The 12,055-nt window shown below is 39.6% G+C and overlaps 1 protein-coding gene across 5 annotated transcripts in view; it reads right to left on the minus strand.

Moving 5' to 3' along the window:
- Positions 1 to 2,498: 2,498 nt before the first annotated feature.
- The window catches only part of LOC147114853 (nucleolar protein 4-like), a 924,917-nt gene continuing 915,360 nt past the window's right edge, over positions 2,499 to 12,055 (minus strand). For all 5 annotated transcript variants that reach the window (XM_085992860.1, XM_085992856.1, XM_085992857.1 and 2 more), the window contains 2 exons: positions 4,893 to 5,085; positions 2,499 to 4,194 (listed from right to left, as the gene is read on the minus strand). In XM_085992860.1, the coding sequence (XP_085848986.1) occupies positions 3,992 to 4,194; positions 4,893 to 5,085 (396 nt within the window). In that variant the 3' untranslated portion in view covers positions 2,499 to 3,991. The remainder of the gene's footprint in view (positions 4,195 to 4,892; positions 5,086 to 12,055) is intronic.

The raw sequence follows: 12,055 nt of genomic DNA on the forward strand, positions 1-12,055 counted from the left end.
GGTTACAGAGATATGAAGGTGCAAGGCATGAAAGGCTTTAAATGGGATGAGAATTTTAAATTTGAGACGTTGGGGGACTGGGAGCCAATGTAAGTCAGCAAGAACCGGGCTGATGGATGAGCAGAACTTGGTACAATACAAGATACGGGCAGCAATTTCAGAGGATGGAGAATGGGAGGTTGGCCAGGAGAGCATTGGAACAGCTGAGTCTGAAGGTGATAAAGGCATGGATGAGGGTTTCAGTAGCAGATGGGCTAAAGCAGAGGTAGAGGCTGGCATTGTTACGGAGTTGGAAGTAGGCGGTCCTTGGGATGGAGAGGATATGGAGTTGGAAGCTCAGCTCAGGGTTGAATATGATGTAGAGATTGCGAACAATCTGGTCCAGCCTGAGACAATGGCCAGGCGGACAGATGGAATCGGTGGTGAGGATATGGAGTTTGTGGCAGGCGCCAAAGGTGATTACTTCAGTCTTCACAATGTTTAACTGGACGAAGTTGCAGTTCATCCCAGACTGGATATTGGACAAGCAGTTTAACAACAAAATGGCAGCACAGGGATCAAGTGAGGTGGTGGAGAGGTAGAGCTAGTTTCATCAGTGTACATGTGAAAGCTCCATCCTCATGTTTGCGGATGATGTTGTCAAGGGGCAGCATGTAGATAAGGAAAAAGTATGTGGGGCCAAGGAAAGCTCGTTGGGTAACTCCGGAGGTAACAATGGTGGAGGAGGCAGTAAGAGAAGCCATTACTAGAGATGTTCTGGCTACAATTGGATAGGTAAAACTTGGACTCAGCGAGAACAATCCCATGAAGATAGACAATGGAGGAGAAGCGTTGGAGAAGGATGGTGTGGTCGACCTTATCTAAAGGCTGCAGATAAATTGAAGAGGGATAGTGCATCATGGTCACAGTCGCAGATAATGTCACATGACTTTGATGAGCAGTGTTTCAATGCTGTGGCAAGGACAGAAACCTGATCAGAGAGATTTAAACGTGGAGTTGCAGGAAAGATGGGCACGGATTTGGGAGGCAACAACACGTTCAGGAATTTTGGAAAGGAAAGAGGTTGGAGGTGGGGCTTCTGCCTTACTACTGCCATCTAGTAACTAGCGATGCCTTTTATACAGGCTTTGATATTTTGGGGTAGGCCATAGGCGTTAGGCATTGGTTAATAAATGATTAAGAGTTAAAACTTGATAACAGTCTTAGAGAAGGATGGTATTTTTTTCTCTCAATCTCCAAAGCATTGTGTCTGCCAGTAACTTAGGATGGAATATATAGAAGAATATATAGAAGTATTTTTGCTGAACCAGGAATTAATATGTTAGGTTGTTTTTCTGCCTGGCAGTAACATTATCACCGGCAGAATTCATGTGAATAATGAGTGGGAAATTGTGTGGCTAGTGGTTCCATCCATTTAAAGATCCCAGGCACCCTTCAGTTCTTGGCACGGGTGGCCATTATTCATGTATGAGCTTGACAGTAACTGGTGGCAGGCTATTCCATCACAGCTGAACCCAGTTCTTTCAACTGGTGTCAACAGCAAGCATGCACCTCCAGAAGGGACTACTAAATGCAATCAGGATTAGCATCTTTAGCCAATTGGTTCCTGCCTAACCCAGGAGTGCTGACACCATACTGCTGTTCTCATTAAGGCCAGTTAACTCAGCACAGTGCAGATGGTATCTTTCTGGTCTAGATGTCAGCGCCATTCACAAGAAAAACTCACTGAGCCATCACAGGAATACAAGGAATTATTTCAATTGGTCAGCTTACGGCTTTTGTCGTTGATGGTAGTGCAATTACTAAGGGAATTCTTCCTATCTGGTGGATAGATCGTCTGCAGTGGGTGAATCAAAAAAACATGCAGTGCGATGTGTCTAGATAACGAAAATGAACCAATTAAGACAGTTTCCTATCCTCCCCTGATGGCTCAGTAAGTTTATTCTGAGTAGCTGAGCCATGCACATAATAACGCTCCCATACACAGTCAAAATGAATGTTCTCATTGGCTGAATATTGGAGCCCACATTATGAACTTCTATTTTGGCTGGACCAAGAATACCTTTATGCTCCTGTATGTAGTACTACCTTTGTGCATAATTACTAAAATAACTGTTCTCGGAATGACTTGCATGTGAAAATATTTCAATTCCAATTAACATTTTAGTGACATGACAAAAATAGGTTAGAATTTTAAATATTTTTTTATAACTGAGTTTGCAGTGCAACAAATGTAATTAAAGACTCTAAAATAGCCTACAATAACTTTTCCTGGGTAATGCATACTGTTGCTTTAGTAAATATGTATCTAGCATCCATTAGAATTAGTTGTTAACCAGGAGGGAAAGGCACTTGCATTGCACTATAAATATATTTTGGCATTATCTGTCAAGATGTTTCAAAACTAATTTTGTTCAATATTTATTGGTTCCAGCTTTCTATTAAGAGGTATATGCTGCAGTAGAAGGAAAAATCCACAAATATTTGGATTATAGCAGTGACTGTTTTCTCACATTTATATTCACCTACAATACCAACCATTTTGACTTTGTTAAACAATATATCAATCAATCAAATAAACATTACAAAAAGCTTAGATGTCAGTGCTGTCCAATTACTATAGAACAAAGTGCACATAACGCAGTTCACAATCACAGTCAGGAGTTGTTAACAAATTGAAAAACACTAATTCACATATACTCAAAATGTTACCAGTTCATTAAACACAATTATCAAAACGTAAATGAGAATCAACATGAATGAGACAGTTTTTAAGGAATTCACAAGTGTAGAAACTATACAGGGAAACCCACTATACCTCTTCACTAAGTGCACAGCAAAAATACAAAATTTAAATTATATTCTAACATGAAAAGCAAAAGCAATTTCCCCAAGAAGTACAGATAAAATGGTCTTAAACAACTGAAATTAACATCAATTTGTGTACAATTAATAATTTATAAAATAATTGACAGAATATAAGTACACCCACAGTAATTGTGAGAGAACTGCATCCAGTCAGTACAGGCTTTAGGGAACAACAAAATATTGCAGTGAACTGCACATCACATCAAAAGAATGTCTCCTGGCCTCCTTTCATAGAATTCTGTAAAATGGAACTGTACAAAGATTTCACGTTGTTACTTGCAAAATATACAACCTACAGCAAAATACATCCCACAGTAAAAGGTGTCTCATGACATCCTCTCAATAGAATTCTCTAAAATGAAACTGTACAAAGATCTCAGATTGTTACTTGCAAAATATACAACCTACAGTGAAATACATCCCACAAGGTTTTTTGTTTTATTTTTCCAATAAACATCAGATTTAAATCAATCCAATAAACAACTTGTCTATTTTGCTTTCAGATGCATTTTACACAGGCACCATAATAGTCATCAGGATTTAATTTACCGGAACACAGGGGTAGATGTATGTGTGAGTGAGATGGGGATAGATAACAGGAGGAGCGTAATCCCAATATGATAAATGATATTGGCTTAGTAATCCCCCATTAACCTGTTACCACCACCCCAAAACCAGCAACAAATTCCCATATCCTGCTCAGCACCTACTACAACATGATTCTTTTTCACAGGTATAAAGCCTCCTTAAATTCTTTTCATCTCTGCAATTGTACAAAGTAAACTATTGTAGCACCTTAAACTCATATTGCACTTGGAACGTAAGACGATATTGATGCTGTTGTTTTTACTTGGCGGTCAGTCATTGAAGATGGTTAAACATTTGTGGTCATGTTCTGTTTGTTACTTCAATTAGAAAATATGAAGTAGAACAGATTGAAGCTTTATGCTGCAAATGCAATGGTTCCTCATAAAAGACCAGAGGTGGTCCAATTTGTTGTTGAACATTCAGGGGTATGACGGGAGACTATGACAGCCTTTATCCCATGGTACTGTATAGTAACAGAGAGGTGTCTGCCCCAGAAATCTAAACATCAACAGCGAAGAGGGCAGCTTGATGGGAGTTAATTCTGCTGTAAAATCAAGTTTTCAAGCTCATCTGCAGAACGGAGTAAAAAGGCTGCTGACTCTCGATATCCTGCAACAAGCTGCCGTACTGCATTTATTTCAGTGGGACTCAGCTGAGCCGGTGGGGTTTTGGAATTGTTAATGTTGGAGGATCCAGAGTGTGATGCAAGTGACTTCTTCACGCTGAGATCTGCTGGGCCTTTGAATAGAAATGAAACATTACTCTATACTTGGATGCACTTCTAATGTATATCTCACCTTAATTTCAAGTCACTCTGATTATTTCTGCAATCAGTTTTATAAATTTAACATTCCAGCTATCCCTTTGGCAAGTTTTGTTACATAATATGCAATAGCAGATAAGAACATAAGAACATAAGATGACATACTGTAAATCTTTAAACAAGAATAACATTATATGTACGTCAGATTTATTGGGGAAGTTCTTTATTCATTTTAAAAATTGCTAGCTCCTGGTGCTTTTGTACAAACCTGACAAAAGCAAGATGATTTCTCAGTATTCAGATACTGCGATTGTTGATAACGATTAAGGTAATGACATTAACAGCTGCTAAATCTGTCTTACGGATACATTTTGACAAAGTTGTTGCATTTAAACCTCTGACTTTACATTGGCACCTGGCATCCTGTTCTGAGCTGCTGAAACAGGATTAACATGACAAAACATATTAAATCCCTTTGCTCTTTCACTAAAGTCTCCTTTTTTATCTTAGGTCCTCAGCCTTCTGTGTATTTGCATTTGGAGTACTGTATAGATTTTTTTAGTAACATTCAATTATCCAGAATATGACTAATGCATTCAAGAAATTATTTCTTTATATTGAAACTGTTTGAGATATTACTGATGATCAATAACAGATATCCAATAGCACCTACCACTGTTTGTACCATCACTTGGTAAGGAAGTTGGATTTTGCTTCTCACCACCCAGTCCTCCATAACCATGGTAACTATAGCTCGTATTTCCATTGATGTACATCAGCTCCTGTGAGTAAGAAACTGCTGGGGCTGTGTAAGTGACCTGGGCAGAGTCTCTCGTCCACTGTTTGCCAACTGCAACAGGCTCATCCTGCAAAAGTGCAAAGTATTTTTTATTAATGAGATGCAAAGTTTATTTATGGGCAAAACATATTTATGGTAGTCATGGATACAAAAGCAATGGAAAGCTTTTGTTCAAAATTAAATGTGTCCTAGTGCCAGTAAAAGGTTTGAAGGTACATCTTGTTATGGTAGTGACAAATATGATACTTTCCCGATATAGTTGAAAACAATGGCCCAGATTTTGCTCTCAGCAGCAAAGGAATGACTTCACCTCGTGTACAACTGCCCACAGATTTTTGCGGGTTTGTCAACGTTGATTTCCACTAATCCAGTGTCTGTTTCAGTGTGGTGCCCTTTACAGGGAATCTGTGGCAGCTCTGAACAGGTAAAGCAACAACGAGGCTTTTCAAACAATCAAACTGAGATATCCTCATTGAGACATGCAGAGTTCAAACCAGGAATTATAAAGCAGGAAATATAAATTACATTTAAATGATGTAGAGAAAGCAAAATAAAGATTGGGAAATGCAGATGGGATTAAGGGAGAGAGATAAAAGACTAACAGAAAAAGTAATAAAAACACATTTTAATTTTCTTCTGAGGGAATGAGAATCCACACTTGTAAAATGAATCTTTCAGGGCCAGAGAGGTTGTCCAGCAATAATTATCACTTATTATGCCATTAAAAACTCACTTACTCCCAAATGTACCAGCTCTAACCTTTTCAGCTGAATTTAGTGCATAACTAATGGGTAAGTACCCCAAGTTCACGCCATTACAGTGCCTATTGGTGAGGACTGCAGCAGCACACCTTGTGGAGGAGTAAGGTATCTCTGACAGCAATCTCTGGATTTCCCCATTTAACTGCGCATGTGCAGATGCCAGAAGTTGCTGTCAGATTTACCCTGTAATAATGGCAAGAGCCAACAGCCTCGCCATTATTATTACAGCAAAATCAGGGCCATTATTTACAAAATGTATAGACAAATAAAGTCAAGTTAACTGTCCTAACTCCACATAAAATTATAGGACACACCATGCTTTATGCTGTATGACAGTTCTCTGCACAGAGCCAAAATACCAACTGATGGCAAGCAGCAAAACATATTTAACCATACAAAAGTTTTTGTACCAAAATCAAAAATGTAACAAGGATTATTACTCTGGACCATTTCACAAATACAGTGGATTAAAATAAAACTTGAATTATTTTAATTTCTCTGACCTTTTAACGATATTTATTGTGAAAAGTTTGTCAGAAGGTAGTTTTGCTATAGCTGTATGTATTTTGAGTAATTTAAACACACATGAGGTTAACATACTGCTGCCAAATTGTAAGTAAATAAGTCAGATATAGGCTGGGGCTGTGGCACTCACTCTTCTCCCCTAGGTTGCTCAAATTATGCAGAAATTTCATTAAAATTTGCTGAAAATGTTGGTAACATATTTGGGGAACGTGCAGGACTCAACATAGGCGTAGATTTTTCTAAGTTAAGAACAAAAGACAGCTTCAATGCAGATATCTCATACTTTTAGGAGATACAAAGAACACAAGTGACCTACTTTCCAGTGACTCACTTACTGTTGCCGTTCTGAATTTTCACTGGTTGACACTGCACACTAAATAACAAGTTTGAACAGTGGGCTAGAATCAACAAAACCATAGGCTGATGAAAGCAGCATAGATGACTGGCAGACATTGAAATTCCATTTTCACTTGTGAGCAATGTTCCCGTTAAGCTACGTGGCTGTGCTCTGGATGACCAGCGCAGGCTGACTCATGGCCTTTTCAATAGAAATAACCACGCATACACGGACATTTGAATGGCCCGCACAGCCCGTTAAAGGGGCTGCGCACTGAAAAAATGATTAAAGGGAACATTGTTTGTGAGGTGTGTACAGGCCAGATGGTTGCTCTGAGTGATGGGTCATAAGAACATAAGATCATAAGAAATAGGAGCAGGAGTAGGCCAATCGGCCCCTCGAGCCTGCTCCGCCATTCAATAAGATCATGGCTGATCTGATCCTAACTGCCAATCTACTATCACAGAACCATCTCCTGAATCTAACAGAATTAGACACACGAAATAGCAGCAGGATCAGGCTACACAGCCCCTGGGCCCGCTCCGCTACCCACATGGCCATGTCCGATCCGAACCTTGACTCATGTCCAAATTCCTGCCCGCTCCCCGTAACCCTTAATTCCCTTTACTTCTAGGAAACTGTCTATTTCTGCTTTAAATTTATGTAATGATGTAGCTTCTACAGCTTTTTGGGGCAGCATATTCCATGGACCTACCACCCTCTAAGTGAAGTAGTTCCTCCTCATCTCAGTTTTGAAAGAGCAGCCCCTTATTCTAAGACTATGCCCCCTAGTTCTAGTTTCACCCATCATCGGGAACATCCTCCCCGCATCCACCTGATCCAACCCCTTCACAATCTTATATGTTTCAATAAGATCGCCTCTCATTCTTCTGAACTCCAATGAGTAGAGTCCCAATCTACTCAACCTCTCCTCATATGTCCATCCCCTCATCCCCGGGATTAACCGAGTGAACCTTCTTTGTACTGACTCGAGAGCAAGTATGTCTTTTCTTAAGTATGGACACCAAAACTGTATGCAGTATTCCAGGTGCGGTCTCACCAATACCTTGTACAACTGAAGCAATACCTCCCTATTTTTAAATTCTATCCCCCTAGCAATGAAAGCCAACATTCCATTGGCCTTCTTAATCACTTGCTGCACCTGCATACTAACCTTTTGAGTTTCGTGCACCAGGACCCCCAGATCCCTTTGTACTTCAGTACTTTCCAGTTTCTTGCCATTAAGATAATAACTTGCTCTACGACTTTTCCTGCCAAAGTGCATAACCTCACACTTTCCAGTATTGTATTCCATCTGCCAAATCTCTGCCCACTTACTTAGCCTGTCTATGTCCCCTTGCAGGTTTTTTATGTCCTCCTCACTCACTACTTTCCCTCCCATCTTAGTATCATCTGCAAACTTTGATATGTTACACTCGATCCCCTCCTCCAAATCGTTAATATAGATTGTAAAGAGTTGGGGACCCAGCACTGACCCCTGCGGAACACCACTAGTTACTGATTGCCAGTCTGAGAATGAACCATTTATCCCAACTCTCTGCCTTCTGTTAGATAACCAATCCTCTATCCATGCCAGAATATTACCCCCAATCCCGTGATTTTTTATCTTAAGCAATAATCTTTCGTGTGGCACCTTGTCAAATGCCTTTTGGAAGTCTAAATACACTACGTCCACTGGTTCCCCTTTATCCACCCTATATGTTACTTCCTCAAAGAACTCCAGCAAATTTGTCAAACATGACTTTCCCTTCATAAAACCATGCTGACTTTGTCCTATTAAATTATGATTATCCAAATGTCCTGTTACTGTCTCCTTAATAATGGACTCCAAAATTTTACCGACCACAGATTTTAGGCTAACCGGTCTATAGTTTCCAGCCTTCTGTCTACTGCCCTTTTTAAATAAGGGTGTTACATTAGCAGTTTTTCAGTCTGCCGAGACCTTTGCTGAGTCCAGGGAGTTTTGGAAAATTATTACCAATGCATCCACAATCCCTACCGCCACTTCCCTCAAGACCCTAGGATGTAAGCCATCAGGTCCAGGTGATTTATCCGCCTTGAGTCCCATTATTTTACCGAGTACCACTTCCTTAGTGATTTTAATCGTGTTTAGCTCCTCCTCCCCCCCTTTAGCCCCCTGTTTGTCCAGTGTTGGGATATTCTTAGTGTCCTCTACTGTAAAGACTGATGCAAAATATTCATTCAGTGTTTTTGCCATCTCCATATTTCCCACCATTAATTTCCCAGTCCCATCCTCTAAGGGACCAACATTAACTTTAGCCACCCTTTTTCTTTTTATATAACTATAAAAACTCTTACTATCTGTTTTTATATTTTTTGCTAATTTACTTTCATAATCTATCTTCCCTTTCTTACTCAATCTTTTTGTTATTTTTTGCTGTCTTTTAAAGTTTTCCCAATCCTCTATCCTCCCACTAGATTTGGCTACCTTATATGCCCTTGTTTTTAGTCGACTACTATCCTTAATTTCTTTACTTAGCCACGGATGGCTGTCTTTTCTTTTACACGCTTTTCTTCTCAGTGGAATATATATTTTTTGGAAGTTGTAAAATAACTCCTTAAATGTACACCACTGATCATGTATCATCTTACCCTTTAATCTATTTTCCCAATCCACTCTACTCAATTCCACTCTCATACCTTCATAATCTCCTTTATTCAAGCTTAGCATGCTTGTTTGAGATCCAACCTTCTCACCCTCTAATTGAATATGGAATTCAACCATGTTATGGTCACTCATTCCAAGGGGATCCTTTACTAGGACATTTTTAATTAATCCTGTCTCGTTACACAGGACCAGATCTAAGGTTGCTTGCCCCCTGGTCGGTTCAGTTACATACTGCTCAAGAAACCCATCCCTAATACACTCAATGAACTCATCCTCAAGGCAGCCCTGCCCAATTTGATTTGTCCAATTAATATGATAGTTAAAATCCCCCATAATTATAGATGTTCCCTTATTACAAGCCTCAACTATTTCCTGATTGATACTCCGTCCAACAGAGTTGCAACTGTTCGGAGGCCTATAGACTACGCCCACTAGTGTTTTTTTCCCCTTATTATTCCTTACCTCCACCCAAACTGTTTCATTATCCTGATCTTTTGACCCAATATCATTTCTCTGTATTACAGTGATTCCTTCCTTTATTAACATAGCCACCCCACCTCCCCTTCCTTCCTGCCTGTCCTTCCTGATCGTTAAATAACCTGGTATGTTTAATTCCCAGGCATTGTCACCCTGCAGCCATGTTTCTGTAATGGCCACAAGATCATACCCATATGTAGTTATTTGTGCCATTAACTCGTCTATTTTGTTACGAATGCTACGTGCATTCAGATAGAGAACTTTCAAATATGTTTTGTGACACTTAGTTCCTGCTTTTGCCCTTTTTATTACTTTACCTTTTGGGTCAGCCAATTCACCTAGCTTAGAACCATAGAATTTTACAGCACAGAAGGAGGCCACTTGGTCCAGCACACCTGAAACATTTTGCACTTTTCCTGTGCCCTTTCCTCACACACTTTAAATTTGTATTTTTTTTAATGTTTATCCACTGCCCTTTTAAAAGCTATTGTGAATTCTGCTTCCATCACTCTCCCTGGTAGAGCGTTTCCATGTCCTAACACCCCTTTGTATAACCAAAAATCTCCTAACCTTTTTTCTTTTGGTATTTTGAATTTATGCCCTGTAGTTACAAACTCACTAACCAGTGGACATAGTTTTTCCTATTATCCACCTTATCAAAACCACTCATAACTTTGAACTCCTCTATTAGATCTCCTCGTAACCTTCTATGTTCTAGTGAAAAGAGTTTCACATTCTCTTTTGTACCTGTTCATGGTCTTGACATCCTTCCTAAAGTAAGGCATCCATAACTGTAGACAATATTCTATCTGCAGCCTTACCTATGATTTGTATAGGTTTAGCATTACCTTTTTTGTCTTCCCAATTATAATTTTGTTGTAACTGAAGCACAAAGTCTCTCTGCTTTTCCAAAAGTTTTACCAACTGAAGATCATTTATATATATATACTAAGAATATTAATGGTCCAAACTCTGACCCCTGGGAGTCAACACTGAGAAAAACATCCATTAACAACTACTTTGTTTTCTATCCTTTATCAAACTTTGTAACCACTATGCCATGTACCCTTTAATACTGTGTGCCTTATTTTATCAACATGTCTCCTATGCAGCACCTTATCAAATGTCTTTTGAATATCCGCATTCACAGCAGTTCCTTTATTAATACATTCCATTATTTCCTCAAGAATTCTACTAAATTTGTCAGACATGACTTGACTTTCACAAATCTGTGCTGGCTGTTCTTAATTAACCCTCTCTAAATGAGTTTTGACTTTATCCCATATTATGGTCTCCAGAAGCTTGCCCATTACTGATTTTAGGCTCAATGGTTTATAGTTACCTACTCAGGCTCAATACCTGTATCTACGATTAACCCAGTGCTTGGATGTCATTTGCTAGAGTTACTGTGGATTCACTGGCTTCAGAGGCCCTACAGTGGCCTGTGCAGAACTACATATTCGACACCAGGTGAGGCCCAGCATTAGTTCATTTAAAGTGATATTTGCTTTACCAGTATATTTTGTTACCTTTACTTTTGTGTATCTGACAATTTTTCTTTTCTGCACAATAAAAGAATGACAGACTGCAAGATATGGGATGGCAGGAATGACGTATGAGGAGAGAGTGGGTCGAATGGGCTTATACTCGCTGGAGTTTAGAAGAATGAGAGGGGATCACATTGAAACTTATAAAATTCTGACAGGACTGGACAGACTAGATGCAGGAAGGATGTTCCCAATGGTCGGGAAGTCCAGAACCAGGGGTCACAGTCTATGGATAAGGGGTAAGCCATTTAGGACAGAAATGAGGAGGAATTTCTTCACCCAGAGAGTGGTGAACCTGTGGAATTCTCTACCACAGAAGACAGTAGAGGCCAATTCATTAAATATATTCAAGAAGGAGTTGGATATATTTCTTAAGGCTAAAGGGATCAAGAGATATGGGGAGAAAGCAGGGACAGGGTACTGAATTTGGATGATCAGCCATGATTGCATTGAATGGCGGAGCAGGCTCGAGGGGCCGAATGGCCTACTCCTGCTCCTATCTTCTATGTTTCTATATAACAGAAGTGAACTAATGTTATTATGTATTTTAGTGCATCTATAATATGATTTGTCATGGTTTAATCATGAACTTTATATGCTGCTACCTGTGATGCTCAGCTAGTTGGTGAGCGGCTTGGGGTGAGGGAGGCTTGTTATCAATAGCTGTGATGAACCCGATAAAGCTGCATCAGTGCCAGGGGTGTCCTTTACTGGTTTGTGGTTCATTGATTTCAGAAGGC

The sequence above is a fragment of the Somniosus microcephalus genome, chromosome 7, assembly GCF_052327205.1.
Source record: "Somniosus microcephalus isolate GS21.2 chromosome 7, FLI_Smic_1.0, whole genome shotgun sequence".
In the NCBI taxonomy this organism is placed as follows: Eukaryota; Metazoa; Chordata; class Chondrichthyes; order Squaliformes; family Somniosidae; genus Somniosus; species Somniosus microcephalus.